At 38.7% G+C, this 25696-nt stretch overlaps 1 protein-coding gene and 1 pseudogene across 14 annotated transcripts in view; one reads left to right on the top strand and one right to left on the bottom strand.

The window, feature by feature from the left end:
• The window catches only part of TP53BP1 (tumor protein p53 binding protein 1), a 194699-nt gene that overhangs the window by 80924 nt on the left and 88079 nt on the right, over positions 1-25696 (top strand). For 12 of the 14 annotated variants that reach the window (XM_077127638.1, XM_077127637.1, XM_077127640.1 and 9 more), the window contains 2 exons: positions 17101-17220; positions 17995-18198. The exons of the other annotated variants lie outside the window; for them this stretch is intronic. In XM_077127638.1, the coding sequence (XP_076983753.1) occupies positions 17101-17220; positions 17995-18198 (324 nt within the window). The remainder of the gene's footprint in view (positions 1-17100; positions 17221-17994; positions 18199-25696) is intronic. 14 annotated transcript variants of the gene reach the window in all.
• On the bottom strand, positions 2946-3293 carry LOC143656507 (transcription initiation factor IIA subunit 2 pseudogene; annotated as a pseudogene).

The raw sequence follows: 25696 nt of genomic DNA, 5'->3' as shown, positions 1-25696 counted from the left end.
TTGGCGTTTGGTTGGGCTCAGCCCCTGCTGCTGGTAAAGTCTCTTTCTTTTCCCCTCTGGGAAACAGCGTGTGGGGGAGGGCTGCCAGTTGCCACATCTTGGGGAACTTACGGTTCTGGGGGGGTGCTTGCAGCCTATCCAGCTGGTCCACACTGTGATACGCTGTGTGTCTGGTCACTCCGTGGCCCCAGGAGCTGTTCTGTGCTGTTCCTGGTTATTTAGTAGCTGTTCTGGAGGACGAACTAAATCATGCACATTGCTAAGCTGCCATCTTGGCCTGGAAACCTCTTTGTAGTTTTTTGTATACAGATCTTTTATGTCTTTGGTTAAATTTAATCCTAAATATTTGATTCTTTTGGTTGCTACTGGAAATCAAAGTTTTTTTTAATTTCCTCCTCAGATTGCTTACTTTGGGCTATAGAAATATAACCAATTTCTGCTTGTTAGTCTTGTATCCTGCCACTTTGCTGTATTTGTTTATTAGCTCTTTTAGTTTTACTATATATTTTAGAATTTTCTACATACAGGAATATGTCATCTGCAAATAGGGAGAGTTTTTCTTTTTCTTTTCCAATTTGAGTGCCTTTTATTTCTTTTTCTTGTGTAGTTCCTCTATCTAGAACTTCTAGCCCAGTGTTGAATAACAGTGATGACAGTAAGCATCCTTCTCTTGTTCCTGATATTAGAGGGAAAGCTTTCAGACCTTCCCCATTGAGGATCATGTTGGCATGGGTTTATCATATTTATCATGTTGAGGAAGTTTCCTTCTGCTCCTGTCCTCTGAAGTGTTTTCGTCAAGAAAGGATGTTGAATTTTGTCAGATGCCTTTTGTACATCAATTGAGATGTTCCTTAATTGTTTCGTGTGTAGTGTATTACATTCGTTGATTTTCTTATGTTGAAATACCCTTGCATACCTGCTATTAAACGTATTTGGTCATGGTATATGATTCTTTTAATGTGCTAGATTTGATTTTCAAGTATTTTGTTCAGGATTTTTGTGCCAATATTCATTAAAGAGATTGTTCTGTAATGTTCTTTTCTAATAGTATCTTTGTTGACTTTGGTATTAGGGTGATGTTAGCCTCTGTGCCTGTTTGAAAGTAGTATGTACTCCAGAAAAGCCATGTTTTAATCCTGATTCAGTTTTGTGGAGGCAGCCATTTCCTTTAATCCTAATTCAGCACTGTAGGGCAGAAACTTTTGATTAGATTATCTCCACGGAGATGTGACATGCCCAAATGTAGGTGGGACATTTTGAATAGATGGAGATGTGGCTCCACCCATTCCAGGAGGATCTTGATTAGTTTACTGGAGTCCTTTAAAAGGGAAACATTTTGAGAAGTGCTCAGAGCTGACACAGATGCGAACAAGCAAGAACAAAGACGTAGGTGTTTGGATATGCTTGGAGGCCTGCAGAAATTATCATGAGAGTTTAAGCAAACCACAACCTGGAGAAAGTCAAGGGAAGCTAAGTGATGAAAGTGATCTCCAGAGAAGCAGAGTGAGGAACCCCCACAGGAACAGAGGGTGAAAGCAAAAGAGCCCAGGAGCAAAGGACCAGCAGATGCCAGCTATGTGCCTTCCCAGCTGACAGAGGTGTTCCTGACCAATCAGCTTTCCCTCCCATTAATATACTGGTCCCTGGATGCCTTAGTTTGGATGTTTTTATAGGCTTAGAATGGTAAACTTTAACTTACTAAATTCCCTTTATAAAAGCCAGTCCAGGTTTGGTATATTGCATTCTGGCTGCTTACAGACTAAAACAGCTTTAAAGAATGAGTTAGATAGCATTCTCTCGCTCTTCAATTTTTTGAAGCATTTGATCAGTATTGGTACTAATTCTTTCTTAAACGTTGGTAGAATTCACATGTGAAACTATCTGGTCCTGGGCATTTCTTTTTTGGAGCTTCATGATGACTGATTGAACCTCTTTATTGTGATTGATTTTTTGAGATTGTCTATTTCTTCTCACGTCAGTGTTGTTTGTTCATACCTTTCTAGGAAGTTGTTCATTTAACTTACATTGTCTTGTTTATTAGCATATAATTGCTCATAGTATGTTCTTATTACCTCTTTTATTTCTTTAGGGTCTGTGGTTATATCTCCTCTTTCAGATTTTATTTATTTGCATCCTCTCTCTCTCTCCTTCTTCTTTTTTTTTTGTCAACCTAGCTAAAGGTCCATCAATTTTATTGATTTTTTAAAAGAACCAACTCTGCATTTTCTTGATTTTGTCTATTATTTTCCGATTCTCAATTTCATTTATTGCACAGCTCTACATTTTCAGGCAGTTCCCTCCAGCCTCTCCATTAAAAAGGTGATATCTATTTAATGCATAAGAATAACCTCCAGGGATCTCTCAGCCACTGACACCATTTTGTCTCATTTCACTCTTCCCCCTTTCAGTTGAGAAGGTTTTCTCAATCCCTTGATGCCGAGTCCCAGCTCGTTCTAGGGTTTCTTTTCCATGTTGCCAGGAAGTTTCACACCTCTGGGAGTCATGTCCCATGTAGAGAAGGGGAGGGCAATGAGTTTGGTTGTCATGTTCGCTGAGAGAGAGAGGCCACATCTGAGCAACAAAAGAGGTTCTCTTGGGGGTGACTCTTAGGCCTAATTTTAAGTAGGCCTTGCCTATCCTTTGCAGGGTTAAGTTTCATATGTACAAACTCAAAGATTGGGGGCTCAGCCTGTTGCTTTACTTGTCCCCACTGCTTGTGAGAATATCAAGAATTCTCCACTCGGGGAAGTTGAATTTTCTGCCTTTCTCACCATTCTTACAACGGGACTTTGCAAATACTTTTTTCTTTACTTTTCAGATCACTCTGGCATTTATTGAGGCGTCACTCTGGACAAACCTACAAAATCTCATGCCCTCCTCAAGGTTCCATATACTATGGTGTTCAACTAAGCTGTCCACATAAGTTATATTAGGAAATGCACTAGTCAAAATATAAATTTTGTACAAAATGAACATTTTTTGGAGCCAGTAGTGTTACCATCACTGGCTACAATTTCAATTTTATTCACTTTAATAAGCTCTGTCACCTCTCAAATTCAGCATCATTCAAAACAGAAGTCCACACGTTATTGTAGAATTTGTATGTATTTAGAGAGCCCCTGAAATTAACTCTGTTCCTGACCTTTGAGCCAATACTGAATTTATAGCCTTATTGAACTTAAGTAGAACTTAAAGGATAAGTTGAGGGGTGATCTATTAAGACTGGATTAGCTCATCTGGGTTCTCTTGAAGACTTTTCCAAAAGTGGTATTTCCATATAAATCATATGCCATGGCTTTAGAGGAAGAAACTATTTTTTTTTATTCAGGCTTGCATTAATGTCCTGTGGAGAAGGTGCTTCCTGCTGAGGAGTGGACAGAAGCTGTGTAGAAGGTGCCTACTTCCCATTCTGTCTTTTGATTGGGGAGTTTAATCCAGTAATATTTAATGTTACTACTTTAAAGGTAGTAGTTACTTCTACCATTTTGTCTTTTGGATTTTATATGTCATATCTAATTTTTTTTCCCTTTTAACCTTTACTGATAGTTTTCATTTCTACATTCTTCTCTAGACCTTTCTCCTGTCTTTTCCTATCTGCCTGTAGTGCTCTCTAATATTTCTTATAGAACTAGTCTTTTCCTCATAAATTCTCTCAGTGATTGTTTGTGTGAAAATATTGTCTTTGTCCCCCCCCTCTTTTTTTCCATTCAGATGGTTATAAACCTTTTATAGCCTCCCACTAAGAGCAAGGAAATAATCCAGGAAAATATTGTCATTTTTGCAGAGTGAAAACCAAATTCTTGCTTTGCATGAAGATAGATCGGATAAGAAAACTGTTAAAAATCTTATAAAGCTATAAAATCTTAGGCAACCTTAACCACAACCAATAAAATTTGCTTCCAACAAGACTGCAACTTTCCATATCCATCCCTTTTGTCCTACACATTTCTGTTTCTCATTCTGCAGCAATCAGTTCTTTTACTTTTGGGGAAAAAGTACTTTCTCTTTTTATATTTGTAACAAAAACATTTCCTGCATACTTTACATATTTAAATTGCCAGAAAATATCTTGAAATCAGTATTCAAGCCATCATTCTCTTCCTCGTTTTTGAAGGATGGTTTTACTGGTTGTAGAATTTTTGGTTGGCAGTTTTTTCCTTCAGAATCTTAAATATATCATACCCTTGCCTTCTCTTCTCCATACTTTCAGCTGAAAAATCCACAGTAGTCTTATCAAGCTTCCCTTGTATGTGATGGGTTGCTTTTCTCTTGCTACTTTCAAACATCTCTCTTTGTCTTTGACATTTGACAGTCTGACTAGTAAATGTCTTGCTGCACTTCTTTGAATCTGTAATTTTATGTCTTTTATAAGAGGTGGGAAATAATTCAGTGATTATTCCCTCCATTAGTCTTTCTGCTTCTTTTTCCTTCTGACACTCCCATAGCATGTATATTTGTATGCTTCATGTTGTCATTAAATTCCCTGAGACTCTGCTCATATTTTTCCATTCTTTTCCCTATATTTTGTGTGTTGGATTTCAGATGTCATGTCCTCTGGTTCACTAATCCTTTCTTCTGCCTCTTCAAATCTATTGTAAGTTTCCGTTGTGTTTTCCATATCTTCTATTGTATCTTTCATTCTCCTAAGTTCTGCAGTTTGCATTTTCACACTTTTGAGTTCTTTATGTTCACCCAATGTCTTCCTTTTATCCTCCCTCAACTTGTTGATTTTTAAAAAATTTATTTATTAATTAAAAAAATTAACAAACTAAAACATTAGCGTATATAATCAGTAATTCACAATATCATCACTTAGTTGCATATTCATCATTTCTTAGAACTTTTGCATCAATTCAGAAAAAAATAAAAAGACAATAGAAAAAGAAAACACGAAAACAGAAAAAAAGATTTTATATACCATACTGATTTGATTTTTGATGAGATTTTGCATGTCTGTTCGAACATTAGTTGTTTCAATTCCTCTAGCTCTTTGAAGTGTTGGTTTGTTCCTTTGGGCCATATTTTAGATTTTTCTAAGGTAGTATTTTTTCTGGTGTCTAGGCATTTGATTTCCTTAATTTATTCTGGAGATTGTTTTCACTTTTACCTAGGGTTTTCTTGTTGAATGGGTTTGTTCTCTATCTGTTCTTTGGCATTCAGTTCAACTTATTCTAGGCCTCTAGTATAGGTTCTGTTTAACTGATTATAATTTTTCAGTTCTTATTTTTCTGTTTCTTGCCCTGCCTGTATCGAGGCTTTTTTTTTTTTCTTTTTTTTGTGGAGAGTCTCCTCATATATTATTAACCCCAGTCAGATTTTCCCAGATCAAACAGGCCCATGTCTCAGGAGGAGAAAGTAGTCAGTATCAAGTTTTCCTGAGGGTGAGACTCAGCAGGTTGCCAGGCTCTCTTGAGGGTGAGACTCAGCCATTGTCATACTTTGTTTTGAAGCCTCTAGATTCTGTGCTTTTCCCATCCTGTGACTATGTGGCACATGTCACCTCACAGCACCCTAAGAGCATAAAATGATTTGTGCCTTTAATTTCAGCAGACTCTCCCTGCCAGTGGTGTGATTTAGACAGAGGTAGTAGGCAGTCTTTGATTACTTCTGTTTTCCAGCCTCTGGGCCCTGAATTCCCTGAAAGAGGGCTTCCACTTGAGCTGTGCTTTGCCCCCCTTTCCTTGAATAAGATCCCTCTTTAGGGAATTAATCCCTTTCACCTGGCTAGTTATTTTGTCTCTCAGACATGCCTTAATTCCACCATTGCCTGGGATAGTCCTGGAGTTTGAGAGTGGTGGCAGTTCTAATGAGCTGTTAAGAAGTAAAATTAAAAGCCCTTTCAGAGCTGGACCCTGGCTCCCTTCCCTGGATTTGCCAGCCAATCAAGAGCTTGAGTTGATATACAACTCTTATGGGTTACCAAGCTCTGTGTGCCCCCTTTTTTGTGGAGTCCAACCCTTTCCAGTATTTTTTGCTGTCCAACTCAAAAATCCTCTGTTACTCATCTGTTTATTTTTCCATCAGCCCCATCCCCTCTCTTCTGGGGTAAAAACACCTGGTTCCTTTAGTGCTTATCAGATCTATTAGTGTCGGGACTTGTTTTCACTAATCAGAATTTGTTAATTCCTTAATTGGAGCTTAGTTGAGCTAAGTCCTTGTTATTAGTAAAGTCTGTTTCCTTTCCCTTTGGAAAACCAGCCTGCTGCGCCCATGAAGAAGTGGTGTCCGCCTCTGCAGTTTGGGAAACTTACAGTTCTGTTTGGGATCTCAGCTGTTCCACCCACCCCAGACTGTATGTCTTGCACTCATGTCCTCCCAGCAGTTCTGTATAGTTCCTGGCCATTTACTAGCTGCTCTGGAGGATGAACTAAATCTCACACCTCACTATGCTGCTCTCTTGTCCCCTCTGTTCTCTGTCTCATTTTTGAAGGATGGTTTTGCTGGATATAAAATTCTTGGTTGCCGCTTTTTCTCTTTCAGTATTTTAAGTATATCATCCCACTGCCATTTTACCTTCATAGTTGCTGTTGAGAGACCCATGCTTAGTTTTATTGAGCTTCCTTTGTGATGGTTCATTTTTCTTTTGCTGCTTTCAGAATTCTGTGTCTTTGACATCTGACAATCTGATTAGTAAGTGTTTTGGCATAGGTCTATTCAGATCTATTTTGTTTGGGTTATGCTGTGCTTCTTGGAGCTGTAGGTTTGTGTTTTTCATAAGTGTTGGGAAAGTTTTGTTGATTATTTTCTCCATCATTCTTTCTGTCCCTTTTCCTTTTTCTTCTTCTGGGATACCCATAACATGTATATTCGTGTACTTCTTTTTTTTTTTTTTTTTTTTTGTATATGCAGTATATTTATTAAAGATTTAAATAAATGTTAACTTAAGGCAATTGAAAGAGCTACTAAATTCCCAAATTCTTATCTCTTTTGTAAGTATCGCACTCTGTCCAAGAATGAAATATAGTTATCAACATAGCATAGTTTATAAGTAACATGAAGTATAGTAATCAACATTTCCTCTCATTATTTTAAAGTTTTGAGTAGACAACCAATCCAAGAACTACAAACTGTGAAAATTGTATATGCATATTTTGAACTACTGTTCTAATTAAATACAGTTTAAAGCAATGTAATTCTCTCTCATACATTCTTTTTTTTTTTTTTTTAATTTTAGCAAATTTTTTTTTTTATTAATTAAAAAAAGAATTAACAAAACAATTAGAAATCATTCCAATCTACATGTACAATCAGTAATTCTTAATAACATCACATAGTTGCATATTCATCATTTCTTAGTACATTTGCATCGATTTAGAAAAAGAAATAAAAAGACAACAGAATAAGAATTAAAACAATAATAGAAAGAAAAAAAACAAAAAAAACAAAAGCAAAAAACCTATACCTCACATGCAGCTTCATTCAGTGTTTTAACATAATTGCATTACAATTGGGTAGTATTGTGCTGTCCATTTCTGAGTTTTTATATCCAGTCCCGTTGTACAGTCTGTATCCCTTCATCTACAATTATCCCTTCTCTTTTTTTTTTTTTTTTTTAATTAACGGAAAAAAAGAAATTAACCCAACATTTAGAGATCATACCATTCTACACATGCAATCATTAATTCTTAACATCATCACATAGATGCATGATCATCATTTCTTAGTTCGTGTACTTCTTGTTGTTGTTCTGTTCCCTGAGACTTTTCTCAAATTTTACCATTGTTTTCCCCAGCTGTTCTTTTGTGTAGAGAATTTCCGATGTCCTGTCTTCTAGTTCACTACTCCTTTCTTCTGCCTCTTCAAATCTACTGTTTTATGTCTCCATTTTGTTTTTCATCTCTTCTGTTGTACCTCTCATTCACAAAAGTTCTGCCATTTGTTTTTTCAAGCTTTCAGGTTCTCTGTATGGACAGCCTGTGTCTTTATACCCTTCATATCTTTTTCCTTCAATTCATTGAATCCGTTTAGAAGATCCATTTTAACATCCTTAAATAGTTGTTTTAGTTCCTACATCTCAGTCAAGGTTTTAGTTTATTCCTTTGGTTGGGCCATATCTTTTTCCTTCTTGGTATGTGAGTTGTGATTTTTCTCTTGCGTTGAGGCAACTGACTTTCTTGTTTAGTTTATTCTAGAGTTTGTTTTATCGCTTTTGCTTAGGATTTTCCTGTTGTTTGGATTTGTTCTCTGTTCATCTCTCTCACCAACCAGTTGTCAGATTTGTTCTGTCCCAAGTCTCCCCGCAAAATTATTCCTGTACAGTGGCCTGCCTTACGGATGGAGTAAGTACTGGGTACCACAGCAGTGTCTCTGTTGGTGGGTAAAACAGGTCTGTTGTCTCCTAGGGTACTGTTTTTCATTGTCCTGCAAGACCTGGGTTGACTTTAAGGCACTCCTTTAACAGATGGGTTGTCTGTGTTTCTCAGCCAAAACTGCAGCAAGTTCCCATGCAAGGGGCCTATACCTGCTCTTGTTGGCCTGAAGTAATTTTCTGGGTAGTCTCTGAAAAATCTCTTGCATTATCTTTACTGCCCAGCAGATGGCACTGTTTAAAAACTTCATTGTCCTCAGAGCTGTATGCCTTTGGACCACAGGCTATGCTTCACCAGGTCAGGCTGACTACAGGATTCCTCTTACCTCTCTTTGCTGGCCAAAATCTGGCTCAGTGTGGGTCTGTGTCCTGCACATTACTTGTGGTGGAGTACACTCCCAGCTTTCCCAATCTTAAGTCTTTCCCCCAGGCAGCCATCAGATCTATTTCTGCTGTTTCTTTCAGGGGTAGAGGGAGGGCTTTTAGAACCAGGGCAGGAAACACAGCTTCCATCCACATTTTCTTAATCTCTCTGTCTTTCACTGACCTGGGCCTTGAAATGCTCTCCCCTCTCCCCCAGGTCCCAATGCTGTGAGAAAGTATGTGTTCTTTGTCCCTGTTGGGAGAGGTCCTTGCTACTGTTTCTCTGCCTGTCCCGTGCTGTGAGACTCACTGAGTGAGAGGGGAGAGGAACCAGCTGGTCTGGAATGGAAATATCCTACCTGATATTCTTCTACTTCTTCAATTTGACATTTGTACAGTCTTTCTCCAATTCTATCTTTCTCCGGATTTCTGAACAATTCAGAATTTTTCTCTATTTTTGGAGTGCATGAACCAGGAATCAAACCTGGGTCTCCCACATGACAGGCCAGAATTCTACCGCTGAACTACCCATGAACTCCTGTGACAGACTGTAAGAATTGTTCTTTTTTTTATTAATTAACGGAAAAAAAAATTAACCCAACATTTAGAAATCATACCATTCTACATATGCAATCAGTAATTCTTAACATCATCACATAGATGCATGATCATCGTTTCTTAGTACATTTGCATCGGTTTAGAAGAACTAGCAACACAACCAAAAAAGATATAGAATGTTAATATAGAGAAAAAAAATAAAAGTAATAGTAGTAAAAACAAAACAAAACAAAACAAAAACCTATAGCTCGGATGCAGCTTCATTCAGTGTTTTAACATGATTACTTTACAATTAGGCATTATTGTGCTGTCCATTTTTGAGTTTTTTTATCTAGTCCTGTTGCACAGTCTGTATCCCTTCAGCTCCAATTACCCATTATCTTACCCTGTTTCTAACTCCTGCTGGACTCTGTTACCAATGACATATTCCAAGTTTATTCTCGAATGTCGATTCACATCATTGGGACCATACAGTATTTGTCTTTTAGTTTTTGGCTAGACTCACTCAGTGTAATGTTCTCTAGGCCCATCCATGTTATTACATGCTTCATAAGTTTATCCTGTCTTAAAACTGCATAATATTCCATCGTATGTATATACCACAGTTTGTTTAGCCACTCGTCTGTTGATGGACATTTTGGCTGTTTCCATCTCTTTGCAATTGTAAATAACGCTGCTATAAACATTGGTGTGCAAATGTCCGTTTGAGTTTTTGCCCTTAATTCCTTTGAGTAGATTCCCATCAATGGTATTGCTGGGTCGTATGGCAGTTCTATATTCAGCTTTTTGAGGAACCGCCAAACTGCCTTCCACAGGCGTTGCACCATTTGACATTCCCACCAACAGTGGATAAGTGTGCCTCTTTCTCCACATCCTCTCCAGCACTTGTCATTTTCTGTTTTGTTGATAATGGCCATTCTGATGGGTGTGAGATGATATCTCATTGTAGTTTTGATTTGCATTTCTCTAATGGCCAGGGACATTGAGCATCTCTTCATGTGCTTTTTGGCCGTTTGTATTTCCTCTTCTGAGAGGTGTCTGTTCAAGTCTTTTTCCCATTTTGTAATTGTGTTGGCTGTCTTTTTGTTGTTGAGTTGAACAATCTCTTTATAAATTCTGGATACTAGACCTTTATCTGATATGTCATTTCCAAATATTATCTCCCATTGTGTAGGCTGTCTTTCTACTTTTTTGATGAAGTTCTTTGATGCACAAAAGTGTTTAATTTTGAGGAGTTCCCATTTATTTATTTCCTTCTTCAGTGCTCTTGCTTTAGGTTTAAGGTCCATAAAACCGCCTCTGATTGTAAGATCCATAAGATATCTCCCAACATTTTCCTCTAACTGTTTTATGGTCTTAGACCTAATGTTTAGATCTTTCATCCATTTTGAGTTAACTTTTGTATAGGGTGTGAGAGATGGGTCGTCTTTCATTCTTTGGCATATGGATATCCAGTTCTCTAGGCACCATTTATTGAAGAGACTGCTCTGTCCCAGGTGAGTTGGCTTGACTGCCTTATCAAAGATCAAATGTCCATAGATGAGAGGGTCTATATCTGAGCACTCTATTCGATTCCATTGGTCGATATATCTATCTTTATGCCAATACCACGCTGTTTTGACCACTGTGGCTTCATAATATGCCTTAAAGTCAGGCAGCGCGAGACCTCCAGCTTCGTTTTTTTTCCTCAAGATGTTTTTAGCAATTCGGGGCACCCTGCCCTTCCAGATAAATTTGCTTATTGGTTTTTCTATTTCTGAAAAATAAGTTGTTGGGATTTTGGTTGGTATTGCATTGAATCTGTAAATCAATTTAGGTAGGATTGACATCTTAACTATATTTAGTCTTCCAATCCATGAACACGGTATGCCCTTCCATCTATTTAGGTCTTCTGTGATTTCTTTTAACAGTTTTTTTGTAGTTTTCTTTGTATAGGTTTATGTCTCTTTAGTTAAATTTATTCCTAGGTATTTCATTCTTTTAGTTGCAATTGTAAATGGGATTTGTTTCTTGATTTCCCCCTCAGCTTGTTCATTACTGGTGTATAGAAATGCTACAGATTTTTGAATGTTGATCTTGTAACCTGCTACTTTGCTGTACTCACTTATTAGCTCTAGTAGTTTTGTTGTGGATTTTTCTGGGTTTTCGACGTATAGTATCATATCGTCTGCAAACAGTGATAGTTTTACTTCTTCCTTTCCAATTTTGATGCCTTGTATTTCTTTTTCTTGTCTAATTGCTCTGGCTAGAACCTCCAACACGATGTTGAATAATAGAGGTGATAGTGGACATCCTTGTCTTGTTCCTGATCTTAGGGGGAAAGTTTTCAATTTTTCCCCTTTGAGGATGATATTAGCTGTGGGTTTTTCATATATTCCCTCTATCATTTTAAGGAAGTTCCCTTGTATTCCTATCTTTTGAAGTGTTTTCAACAGGAAAGGATGTTGAATCTTGTCAAATGCCTTCTCTGCATCAATTGAGATGATCATGTGATTTTTCTGCTTTGATTTGTTGATATGGTGTATTACATAAATTGGTTTTCTTATGTTGAACCATCCTTGCATACCTGGGATGAATCCTACTTGGTCATGATGTATAATTCTTTTAATGTGTTGTTGGATACGATTTGCTAGAATTTTATTGAGGATTTTTGCATCTATATTCATTAGAGAGATTGGCCTGTAGTTTTCTTTTTTTGTAATATTTTTGCCTGGTTTTGGTATGAGGGTGATGTTGGCTTCATAGAATGAATTAGGTAGCTTTCCCTCCTATTCGATTTTTTTGAAGAGTTTGAGGAGAGTTGGTATTAATTCTTTCTGGAATGTTTGATAGAATTCACATGTGAAGCTGTCTGGTCCTGGACTTTTCTTTTTAGGAAGCTTTTGAATGACTAATTCAATTTCTTTACTTGTGATTGGTTTGTTGAGGTCATCTATGTCTTCTTGAGTCAAAGTTGGTTGTTCATGTCTTTCCAATAATCCGTCTATTTCATCTAAATTGTTGTATTTATTAGCGTAAAGTTGTTCATAGTATCCTGTTATTACCTCCTTTATTTCTGTGAGGTCAGTGGTTATGTCTCCTCTTCCATTTCTGATCTTATTTATTTGCATCCTCTCTCTTCTTCTTTTTGTCAGTCTTGCTAAGGGCCCATCAATCTTATTGATTTTCTCATAGAACAAACTTCTGGTCTTATTGATTTTCTCTATTGTTTTCATGTTCTCAGTTTCATTTATTTCTGCTCTAATCTTTGTTATTTCTTTCCTTTTGCTTGCTTTGGAATTAGTTTGCTGTTCTTTCTCCCGTTCTTCCAAGTGGACAGTTAATTCCTGCATTTTTGCCTTTTCTTCTTTTCTGATATAGGCATTTAGGGGAATAAATTTCCCTCTTAGCACTGCCTTTGCTGCATCCCATAAGTTTTGATATGTTGTGTTTTCATTTTCATTCGCCTCGAGGTATTTGCTAATTTCTCTTGCAATTTCTTCTTTGACCCACTCGTTGTTTAAGAGTGTGTTGTTGAGCCTCCATGTATTTGTGAATTTTCTGGCACTCCGCCTATTATTGATTTCCAACTTCATTCCTTTATGATCTGAGAAAGTGTTGTGTATGATTTCAATCTTTTTAAATTTGTTAAGACTTGCTTTGTGACCCAGCATATGGTCTATCTTTGAGAATGATCCATGAGCACTTGAGAAAAAGGTGTATCCTGCTGTTGTGGGATGTAATGTCCTATAAATGTCTGTTAAGTCTAGCTCATTTATAGTAATATTCAAATTCTCTATTTCTTTATTGATCCTCTGTCTAGATGTTCTGTCCATTGATGAGAGTGGTGAATTGAAGTCTCCAACTATTATGGTATATGTGTCTATTTCCCTTTTCAGTGTTTGCAGTGTATTCCTCATGTATTTTGGGGCATTCTGGTTTGGTGCGTAAATATTTATGATTGTTATGTTTTCTTGTTTAATTGTTCCTTTTATTAGTATATAGTGTCCTTTGTCTCTTTTAACTGTTTTACATTTGAAGTCTAATTTGTTGGATATTAGTATAGCCACTCCTGCCCTTTTCTGGTTATTATTTGCATGAAATATCTTTTCCCAACCTTTCACTTTCAACCTATGTTTGTCTTTGGGTCTAAGATGTGTTTCCTGTAGACAGCATATAGAAGGATCCTGTTTTTTAATCCATTCTGCCAATCTATGTCTTTTGATTGGGGAATTCAATCCATTAACATTTAGTGTTTTTACTGTTTGGATAATATTTTCCTCTAACATTTTGCCTTTTGTATTATATATATCATATCTGATTTTCCTTCTTTCTACACTCTTCTCCATACCTCTCTCTTCTGTCTTTTCGTATCTGACTCTAGTGCTCCCTTTAGTATTTCTTGCAGAGCTGGTCTCTTGGTCACAAATTCTCTCAGTGACTTTTTGTCTGAGAATGTTTTAATTTCTCCCTCATTTTTGAAGGACAATTTTGCTGGATATAGGAGTCTTGGTTGGCAGTTTTTCTCTTTTAGTAATTTAAATATATCATCCCACTGTCTTCTAGCTTCCATGATTTCTGCTGAGAAATCTACACATAGTCTTGTTGGGTTTCCCTTGTATGTGATGGATTGTTTTTCTCTTGCTGCTTTCAAGATCCTCTCTTTCTCTTTGCCCTCTGACATTCTAACTAGTAAGTGTCTTGGAGAACGCCTATTTGGGTCTAATCTCTTTGGGGTGCGCTGCACTTCTTGGATCTGTAATTTTAGGTCTTTCATAAGAGTTGGGAAATTTTCAGTGATAATTTCTTCCATTAGTTTTTCTCCTCCTTTTTCCTTCTCTTCTCCTTCTGGGACACCCACAACACGTATATTTGTGCGGTTCATATTGTCCTTAAGTTCCCTGATACCCTGTTCAAATTTTTCCATTCTTTTCCCGATAATTTCTGTTTCTTTTTGGAATTCAGATGTTCCATCCTCCAAATCACTAATTCTATCTTCTGTCTCTTTAAATCTATCATTGTAGTTATCCATTGTTTTTCCCATCTTTTCTACTTTATCCTTCACTCCCATAAGTTCTGTGATTTGTTTTTTCAGTTTTTCTATTTCTTCTTTTTGTTCAGCCCATGTCTTCTTCATGTTCTCCCTCCCTCAATTTATCGATTTCATTTTTGAAGAGGTTTTTCATTTCTGTTCGTATATACAGCATTAGTTGTCTCAGCTCCTGTATCTCATTTGAACTTTCGGTTTGTTCCTTTGACTGGGCCATATTCTCAGTCTTCTGAGCATGGACTGTTATCTTCTGCTGGCGTCTGGGCATTTAGTCATATTTCCCTGGGTGTCGGACCCAACAAGGTTGTAAGATTTTTCTGTGAAATCTCTGGGTTCTGTTTTTCTTATCCTGCCCAGTAGGTGGCGCTCGTGGCACATGTTTGTCTCACGTGTTTGGAAGGGATCCCCCTGGTCACCGTTCTCCGCGGCTTGGGGGATTTCTGATCCAATTCTCTCAGTTGGTCCGGGGGGGCCCCGCGTGGTGGGGGCGTCAGCGCCGCAGCTTGAGGGGACCCTTTGGCTCCTTTATTAATCCCCTGTTGGTGTTTGGTTGGACCCAGTCCCTGCCACTGTCGGATGTTCCCTCCTCTCCCTGGAGGGGTGTCGGTCGCCGTCCGCAGCGGCCTGGGGAATTCGCCACCAGACCAGGAAGCTGCCCGCAGGGGAGGGGCATTGGTCGCCGGCCGCCACGGCTTGGGTAACCCTCTGATCCGAGACTTGTAGCCGGTCCAGGAAGCCGCCCACAAAAGAGGGGCGCCAGCCGCCGTGGCTTGAGTAGCCCTCTGATCCGAGACTCGTAGCCGGTCCAGGAAGCCGCCTGCAAAAGAGGGACGCCGGCCGCCGCGGCTTGGGAAACTTGGCTCTCCAAGGCTCTCAGCCGGCCCGGGAAGGAGGGAGGGAGGAGCTCCGGCCACCACAGCTGCTGCAGCTCGGGGAATCGCGCGCCGCTTGGGGATCTCACCGCAGCAGAGTCTCGCAGTCAGACTAGCCAGTCCAGACTGGGGTACGCTGTGTGTCCATTCCCTCCCGTGGCCCCGGGAACTGTTCTGCACTGTTTCTGTTCACCTAGTAGTTGCTCTGAAGGAGGAACTAAGACGCACGTACCTTACTAAGCTGCCATCTTGGCCCCTCCTCGAATTGTTCTTTTTTAATGCTGAATCTCCCAGGAGAGATTTTTAGTAGGTGTTTATGTTGCTGTGTTGATGACATCACCCTGATAAAGGCTTTTTGAATATAAGTCGTAAAGACAAGATTATAATAGCAAGCTGGTATTAGTTAATTGAATTGGGTTAGGAATCCATCTTCTCATGGAAACCTAAGTTTAAAGACTTTAAAAATGTTCAAAGCATTGTAGGCTTGTTTAGTTGTAGTGTACAGAAAGAATTGGGGATGGGATGAAGGGGGAGATTTCAGGCAGAAAAACGGATGGATAAACTATATTAATAATCCAGGCATATTGATATTAAAGACCATATAAGGATAGTGGCAGTGGTGCCTGTTCTTCTACATGCCTAGAAAAGACCCATTCATTCATTAGTGGTGCAGTTAGATAAATGGTGTTAACTTCATAAGTTTTATCTAGTGTGCAAAGGAAATTACAGGGAAATAATTTTCAGCAGTTAGTACATGCAAGTTACATTTGTATATTATGGGATGTCACATATAAGGGTCTGTGTAAAGATTTCACATAGAGTTTCAAAACGCTTTATGTTCAGTTATAATATGAAGGATACTTCCTGTCAAGAGAGAAATGCAGGTAGTCTTTCATTCTTGATTGTTCCAGGAATGATAAATCTATAAAATATATCTTTGAAATGTCTGGGCTTTGTGGTTATTTATTTTAATTTTTTTGTTTTCTGCGTCTCTTTCAAATTCTTCTTTGTTAACCTAAAGCTATTGCTTTCTAAGGAGCTACTGTGAAATTAATTCTTATCTACCTGACTCATTTCTTTCTGTAACTGTAAGAAGTCTGCCGGTAAAATGTGATATTGAGTTCCTCCACTCATATTCTTTATGGTTCCCTTAGTGGAGCATATGTAATTTTCATCCTTTATTTGTAAAGTTCATTTCATGTTTTCTTTTTTATCCCTTCAGGTTATTAGTGTATTTTCTCTTACATTTATGTGTTAAAGATGTGGGGTTTTTTGTGTGTTTGTCATTGTTTTGTGATTTTGAAGGAAAAGTGTTAAGGTATTTGTTAAAAATAATAAAGATAGAAATGGAATGTCTAAAAAAAAAGAAGCAAGCTAGTTTCACAAGGAGATGTGACTGGATATAGCAGGTTTAAGTTATTTTAAGCCATTCTAAGAAACTAAGTATATATTTTCATATTTTAAGTTTAAGAGGAGCAGTTTGGCACAATTCTTATTCTTTTGAGGCACAGCTGTTTTATTGAGAGATAAATAATTAGGAAATCAGAAAATATAATTTTGGCAATTTGCAAATTCTCACACAAAATTATATTGTGTAGACTTGACACTATCCAAATTTATATTATCGAATATCCCAAAATGGTACCGTTTTAGATCTTAGATGTTTCCCACGGCCCCATGTTCCATCAAACTTTCGGCTTCCTCTATTTGCCTGTCTTCTGATTGTCTGCTTTTTATGAGTCCTGCTGGTGAGGGTGGTAAAAAGATCAGATAGAGTAGTAGTAGGAAATTAGTTGGGAGGCATAGTGAGGTGGGCTGGAAATAAGGCAGAATTTGGAAGCAAAGGACAAGAGTGAGTAATTGAAATATTCCTTGTAGTTCTGTTTAGTTTTGCTTTTTGTATTAACTTCAGTATTTGTTTATTTTTTATCATTGTTTTATTTTGTTGTGTTTTGTTTTTTTGTTTTCAGAAACACCATTTCATTTCACTTTGCCTAAAGATGGTGATATTATCCCACCATTAAGTGGTGCAACCCCACCTCTGATTGGGCACCTTAAATTGGAGCCTAAGAGACACAGTACTCCTATTGGTGAGTGATTGAAAAGTGATGGTACTTAAGCCAGAAATACGGAGATATTATTCTTTTTGCAAGTCATATTTTTAGATCTGAAAAGCTGGGTTTGTCTGATAAGGTTGATTTTAGTCTAAGAAAAAATCAGGCTGTGGTGTCCGACTCTAGGAGTTTACTCCCAGGAGATGTTGAGACATGATGAAAGAAAGGGTGAGGGAAGGAAGAGAGACAATTTTTCTGAAAATCTTAACTGTGTGGGTTGTAAGGAGATAAAATCTGAAAGCTGAGCAGTGATGTAATGATGTAGAGCTGTTCTATAAGGAAGGGACAGCAGGTTGGGTAAGATGTACTATTTATTCAATGTCCTGATTAATCATTTAGTCTGCTGCTTTGAGAGGGCAAGAAAACGTAGATCCTCCTTTCCTGAAGCAGCCGGTAGTCTTCTACATTAACCTATTTGTTTTCTCTAGTCAGTGCTGGGAGGTAACAGTCATGCCGTCTGGAGTCTCCTGCTACCTATGCCTGATGCTGGCAGATGTGGGTTGGCTGAGGGCTCATGCAGCATCCTTTGTCCAGATGCAGAAGTGGAACTGACTCCTGTTGCTCCTCTTAAGACCAGGTGTCATTATTAGTGCGTAGTTGTTGATACTTGTGACAGGATCTATCCTAGGAACTTCTTTTGATCCTACAGAACTTTGGAGCCAAACAGGCAAAATAATGACCTTTCATTGCTGTTCTTCATGTTTGTATTTTAGTGTTATTTTTTTTATCCTCCTGCTTCCCTTCTTTCAGGTATTAGCAACTATCCAGAAAGCACTGTAGCAGCTAGTGATGTCATGTCTGAAAGTATGGTGGAGACCAATGATCCTATACTTGGGAATGAAAAAGGGGATTCTAGGGTTGCCCCAGAAGTGGATGATAAATTGTGTCTAAGAATGAAACTGGTCAGTCCTGAAACCGAGACAAGTGAAGAGTCTTTGCAGTTTAGCCTGGAAAGTAAGTTTTACTTTATGTATATGTTGCGTAATTTGTAGCTTCAGGTCATCTGGGAAGTATCTGGCTATAGTGATAGGACTTTCATAATTATAAATGTATATGTTAAGTTTTATTCTTATGGGTTTAATTCCTTTCATGTTACTAAAGATGATCCATTTTATGGTTTGTATGTTGCTGCCTATATAAAAATTGGTTTCCACATTCAGCAATAGCTCCAAAGAAGGTAGAAAATTTAGTATTATGAATTCACATTGTAGATTTATGTTGACTCATTCCCACAGTTTGTAAGTTATTTGGTAAGGCTAGAATACAGAGAAGTTACAAGAGTGGCTACAAAATAGGAAACAGATTCTGAAGGGTCTTTTACATCGTGCTGCGGAGCTGAAGAATTTTAGACACAGGAACAATATGACCAGATTTGATTTGATAAAAGAATCAGCAGAGTGTTTCAAAACTTTGTGCCTTTCTGTATGATAATTCTGTCTACTCTAATTTCCATTTCCTATTCTACCTGGCAATTTACTTCTCAATCTTTAACCAGCAATCAAGGTCATTTGATGAGAGTGGTGAGGGTGGAGATGAGCAGATGATTCTGAGAAATGAGCAGTAGAGTAGACAGAACCTTAGGGCTGGTTGAATATGGAAATACTGAAGAGGAAAAAGAATGTCCTTCACATAGAAACTATCTTACCTCATATCATTTTCCTAATAGTGTTCCAAAAGGTAGTAACCTTCTTTCTGTTTTGTTGATGAAAAAACAGACTGAGAGACTTTTAAGTTATATATCTAAGAGCACAATATTTGATAAGAGTTAGAGTTGTAATTTTACACTAGGCAGTTTGTAAATGGGTTTGTTAATGGGTTTAGAAGAGGAAGAAGTCTCATAAAAGAGATTGCCAGGGAACATTTAGAGAGGAGGAAAACTAGGAGATTATGAAATTGTGGAAGTCTATGGGAAGGACAGTTATAAGAGAATAACAATGTCAAATGCAGAAGTGTGATCTAGAAAGATGTCTGAACCTCTATATTGGATTTGCAATTAGGATCCATTCGGTGGCTCTAGTAAGAGACAGTTCATTGTTGTTTGGGTGAGAGCTAGTTATGGGGAGAAGAATAAGACAGCAAATGTACTCTACTTTTGAGAAGTTTAGGGGAGAAAGGAATAGAAAAATATGCTAAGGTAGAGGGAAATACATGCAGAGTTGAGGGAGGTTTGTCATTGTTTAAGGCTGGGAGAGGCCTGAGCAATTTTATATACTGTCAGGAAGGATCCAAAAGAGAGAGAGATTAAAGGTGAGTGAATAGAAAAAACAGTTGAAGGGACAAAGCCCTGGAGGAGATGGGGAGGGGAAACCTTCAAAGATCACAGATAGTGTGGGTGGACTTGAATAAGAGAGACTTCTCATTTTCTGAGACCAAAGATTAATTGAGGGTTTACATGGGTAGGGTAGATTAATTTATAGCTTGGAAGGTAGAAAGATGAGGGAGATGCGTTTAATAGCCTCATTTCTAACAATGAAGTAAGTAGAAGGCAAGGCTTCTGCTGAGAGTAAGGGGAGTAGAAGTTGAGTTAGGAAGTTTACAGAGTAGAGTATTTACATGACAAAATGGGAGAGGGAACCAATCAGGGCCAAGTAAAGGGGTGGATGTTTGGTGCTGAGGGCTAGTTGAAAGTAAGGTTCCTGAGTTTGTAGTAACACCTGTCTACATGGTTTCATGGTTTTAAAATGAGTGGTATCAGGGGAATCAGGCTGTAACACTGATCTAGGATGGACACTTTACTGGTCAGTGTAATGGAAGGATAGGAGTGCAAGGGATTCAGGGGTGTTGGTAAGAGAATAGATCTGGTATGAACTGTGGGTTCTAGGCTTGTTAAGGAAGAAAGAAGGACAATAAAGAAGCTGATGGACTTGAAGTAGCTGATGGAGAGAGAAGGGTTTTGAATGTTTCAGAATAAGCTCAAGACTAAGTGCTAAGCCTGGTTGTTCTTGAATGGCATAGGGTGAGTCACGTGTGTATGTATTTACAAGCATATGTTGTTCTATTTTGCTCATTTTATTGCACTACACAGATTTTGCATTTTTTATAAATTGAAAAGTTTGTGGCAGCCCTGCATTAAGCAAATCTATCTGCCCCATTTTTCCAACCTCATGTACTCAGTTTGTGTCTCTCTGTCACATTTTGGTTATTCTTGCAATATTTCAAACTTTTTCATTATTATTGTATCTATTATGGTGATATGTGATCAGTGATCTTTTATGTTACTATTGTAATTGTTTTGAGGTGTCACGAACCATGCCTATATAAGACAATGAACTTAATTGATAATTATGATATTCTGGCTGTTCCAGCATCCTGCCATTCCCCCATTTTTGGGCCTCCCTATTCCCTGACACACAATATCAAAATTAGACCAGTGAATAACCTAAACGTAAAATGTTCCAGTGAAAGGAAAAGTCACACGACTCTTACTTTGAATCAAAACCCTTAGGGAGGACTTCTGGAGAAGATGGCGGCTTAGTAAGGCGCGCGGGTCTTAGTTCCTCCTCCAGAACAACTACTAAAGAACTAGAAACGGTACAAAACAGCTCCCGGAGCCACGACAGAGAGCAAACACACAGCGTACCCCATTCTGGACCGGCTGGACTGGCTAAGAGTCTCCGCTGCAGTGAGGTCCCCGAGAGGCACGTGCTTCCCCGGACCGCGGCGGCTGGCGGCCGGAGATCCCTCCCTCCTTCCCGGGCCGGCTTGGAGCTTTGGATCGTGTTCCCCAAGCCGCGGCGGCTGGCGCCCCTCCCCAGGCGCGGCTTCCCGGGCCAGCTGGGAGCCTTGGAGTGGCGGTCCCCCAACCCGCGGTGGCTGGTGACCGGAGCCCCTTCCACACACGCGGCTTCCCGGGCCGGCTGGGAGATTTGGATCGGCGGTTCCCCAAGCCGCGGCGGCTGGCGCCCCTCCCCCACGCGCAGCTTCCCGGGCCGGCTGGGAGCCTCGGAAAAGTAGTCACCCAAGCCGCGGTGGCCGACGACCACAGCCACTTCCACACACGCGGCTTCCCGGGCCGGCTGGGAGCATCCGAACAGCGGTTCCCCAAGCCGCGGCGGTTGGCGCCCCTCCCCGACAGGCGACTTCCCGGAGGGAAAGGAAAGAGTCTCCAACAGTGGTAGAGACTGAGCCCAACCTAACACCAATAGTGGCATTAATGAACAACTTCTGACTACTAAAAATAGGTCCTCAGCTCAGGCGAAACTGATCAAGGCGGAAATCGCCGATTGGGCTAACTGAAAAAGAGGAAAGGGGGCGACACAGAGCCTTCTGCGGCTGTTTCTACTGAGGCTTCATTGCCTCTGGGCTCAGCGCTGGGATTACATAAGTTACAACTGCCCCGAACGTAAAAACAGGCTGCTTTCAGGGCTCTCTACCACCTGAATCTTCCCCACGGGAGGGGTGAAACACAACTCAGGTGGAATTCCTCTCTCAAGGAACTCAGATCCCAGGACCTCACAATTTGAAGCCATTAAAACCATCCTACAACCTCTCCTCTGTCTCCACCACACACCCAGCAGCGAGAGTCTTCCAAAGTTAAAGGAGCCACAACATCTTTTGCTGGTGGGACCCGCAGACAGACAAGCAGCACATACTGGGCAGGATAAGAAAAACAGAGCCCAGAGACCTCACAGGAATGTCTTTCAACCTGCTGTGTCCCACACTCAGTGAAATCTGATTAAATGCCCAGACACCAGCAAAAAATAATGAATCACACCAGGAAAATTGAATATATGGCCCAGTCAAAGGAACAAACCAATATCTCAAACGAGATACAGGAGCTGAGACAACTAATTCTGAATATACGAACAGAAATGGAAAACCTCTTCAAAAACCAAATCGATAGATTGAGGGAGGACATGAAGAAGGTATGGGATCAACAAAAAGAAGAAATGGAAAGTCTGAAAAAACAAATCGCAGAATTTATGGGATTAAAAGACACAGTAGAAGAGATGAAAAAAACAATGGAAGCCTACAATGGTAGATTTAAGGAGACAGAGGATAGAATTAGTGAACTGGAGGATGGAACATCTGAAATCCAAACAGAAACAGAAACTATAGGGAAAAGAATGGAAAAATTTGAGCAGGGGCTCAGGGAATTGAATGATAATATGAAGCGCACAAGTATACGTGTTGTGGGTGTCCCAGAAGGAGAAGAGAAAGGAAAAGAAGGAGAAAAACTAATGGAAGAAATTATCACTGAAAATTTCCCAACTCTTATGAAAGACCTAAAATTACAGATCCAAGAAGTACAGCGCACCCCAAAGAGAATAGACCCAAATAGGCGTTCTCCAAGACACTTACTAGTTAGAATGTCAGAGGTCAAAGAGAAAGAGAGGATCTTGAAAGCAGCAAGAGAAAAACAATCCATCACATACAAGGGAAACCCAATAAGACTATGTGTAGATTTCTCAGCAGAAACCATGGAGGCTAGAAGACAGTGGGATGATATATTTAAATTACTAAAAGAGAAAAACTGCCAACCAAGACTCCTATATCCAGCAAAATTGTCCTTCAAAAATGAGGGAGAAATTAAAACATTCTCAGACAAAAAGTCACTGAGAGAATTTGTGACCAAGAGACCAGCTCTGCAAGAAATACTAAAGGGAGCACTAGAGTCAGATACGAAAAGACAGAAGAGAGAGGTATGGAGAAGAGTGTAGAAAGAAGGAAAATCAGATATGATATATATAACACAAAAGGCAAAATGGTAGAGGAAAATATTACCCAAACAGTAATAACACTAAATGTTAATGGACTGAATTCCCCAATCAAAAGACATAGATTGGCAGAATGGATTAAAAAACAGGATCCTTCTATATGCTGTCTACAGGAAACACATCTTAGACCCAAAGATAAACATGGGTTGAAAGTGAAAGGTTGGGAAAAGATATTTCATGAAAATAACAACCAGAAAAGCGCAGGAGTAGCTATACTAATATCCAACAAATTAGACTTCAAATGTAAAACAGTTAAAAGAGACAAAGAAGGATACTATCTACTAATAAAAGGAACAATTCAACAAGAAGACATAACAATCATAAATATTTATGCACCGAATCAGAATGCCCCAAAATACGTGAGGCATACACTGCAATCACTGAAAAGGGAAATAGACACATCTACCATAATAGTTGGAGACTTCAATTCCCCACTCTCATCAATGGACAGAACATCTAGACAGAGGATCAATAAAGAAACAGAGAATTTGAATATTCCAATAAATGAGCTAGACTTAACAGACATTTATAGGACATTACACCCCACAACAGCAGAATACACCTTTTTCTCAAGTGCTCATGGCTCATTCTCAAAGATAGACCATATGCTGGGTCACAAAGCAAATCTCAACAAATTTAAAAAGATTGAAATCATACACAACACTTTCTTGGATCATAAAGGAATGAAGTTGGAAATCAATAATAGGCAGAGTACCAGAAAATTCACAAATACGTGGAGGCTCAACAACACACTCTTAAACAACGAGTGGGTCAAGGAAGAAATTACAAAAGAAATTAGTAAATATCTCGAGGCAAATGAAAATGAAAACACAACGTATCAAAACCTATGGGACGCAGCAAAGGCAGTGCTAAGACGGAAATTTATTGCCCTAAATGCCTATATCAGAAAAGAAGAAAAGGCAAAATTCGGGAATTAACTGTCCACTTGGAAGAACGGGAGAAAGAACAGCAAACTAATCCCAAAGCAAGCAAAAGGAAAGAAATAACCAAGATTAGAGCAGAAATAAATGAAATTGAGAACATGAAAACAATAGAGAAAATCAATAAGACCAGAAGTTGGTTCTATGAGAAAATCAATAAGATTGATGGGCCCTTAGCAAGATTGACAAAAAGAAGAAGAGAGAGGATGCGAATAAATAAGATCAGAAATGGAAGAGGAGACATAACCACTGACCTCACAGAAATAAAGGAGGTAATAACAGGATACTATGAACAACTTTACGCTAATACAACAATGTAGATGAAGTGGGCAAGTTCCTAGAAAGGCATGAACAACCAACTTTGACTCAAGAAGAAATAGACGACCTCAACAAACCAATCACAAGTAAAGAAATTGAATCAGTCATTCAAAAGCTTTCCAAAAAGAAAAGTCCAGTACCGGACGGCTTCACATGTGAATTCTACCAAACATTCCAGAAAGAATTAGTACCAACTCTGCTCAAACTCTTCAAAAAAATCGAATTGGAGGGAAAGCTACCTAATTCATTCTATGAAGCCAACATCACCCTCATACCAAAACCAGGCAAAGATATTACAAAAAAAGAAAACTACAGACCAATCTCTCTAATGAATATAGATGCAAAAATCCTCAACAAAATTCTCGCAAATCGAATTCAGCAACACATTAAAAGAATCATCATACATCATGACCAAGTAGGATTCATCCCAGGTATGCAAGGATGGTTCAACATAAGAAAATCAATTAATGTAATACACCATATCAACAAATCAAAGCAGAAAAATCACATGATCATCTCAATTGATGCAGAGAAGGCATTTGACAAGATTCAACATCCTTTCCTGTTGAAAACACTTCAAAAGATAGGAATACAAGGGAACTTCCTTAAAATGATAGAGGGAATATATGAAAAACCCACAGCTAATATCATCCTCAATGGGGAGAAATTGAATACTTTCCCCCTAAGATCAGGAACAAGACAAGGATGTCCATTATCACCACTATTATTCAACATCGTGTTGGAGATTCTAGCCAGAGCAATTAGACAAGAAAAAGAAATACAAGGCATCAAAATTGGAAAGGAAGAAGTAAAACTATCACTGTTTGCAGACAATATGATACTATATGTTGAAAACCCGGAAAAATCCACAGCAAAACTACTAGAGCTAATAAATGAGTACAGCAAAATAGCAGGTTACAAGATCAGCATTCGAAAATCGGTAGTGTTTCTATACACTAGCAATGAACAAGCTGAGGGGGAAACCAAGAAACGAATTCCATTTACAATTGCAACTAAAAGAATAAAGTACTTAGGAATATATTTAACTAAAGAGAGAAAAGACCTATACAAAGAAAACTATAAAAAACTGTTAAAAGAAATCACAGAAGACCTAAATAGATGGAAGGGCATACCGTGTTTATGGATTGGAAGACTAAATATAGTTAAGTTGTCAATCCTACCTAAATTGATTTACACATTCAATGCAATACCAATCAAAATCCCAACAACTTAACTTTTCAGAAAGAGAAAAACAATAAGCAAATTTATCTAGAAGGGTAGGGTGCCCCGAATTGCTAAAAGTGTCTTGAGGAAAAAAAACGAAGCTGGATGTCTCAATCTGCCGGACTTTAAGGCATATTATGAAGCCACAGTGGTCAAAACAGCATGGTATTGGCATAAAGATAGGTATATCGACCAATGAAATCGAATAGAGTGCTCAGATATAGACCCTCTCATCTATGGACATTTGGTCTT

The sequence above is a fragment of the Tamandua tetradactyla genome, chromosome 14 (assembly GCF_023851605.1).
Source record: "Tamandua tetradactyla isolate mTamTet1 chromosome 14, mTamTet1.pri, whole genome shotgun sequence".
NCBI lineage: Eukaryota > Metazoa > Chordata > Mammalia > Pilosa > Myrmecophagidae > Tamandua > Tamandua tetradactyla.
The sequence above is the reverse complement of the archived record's forward strand: the minus strand, read 5'-3'. Positions and strand labels throughout refer to the sequence as shown.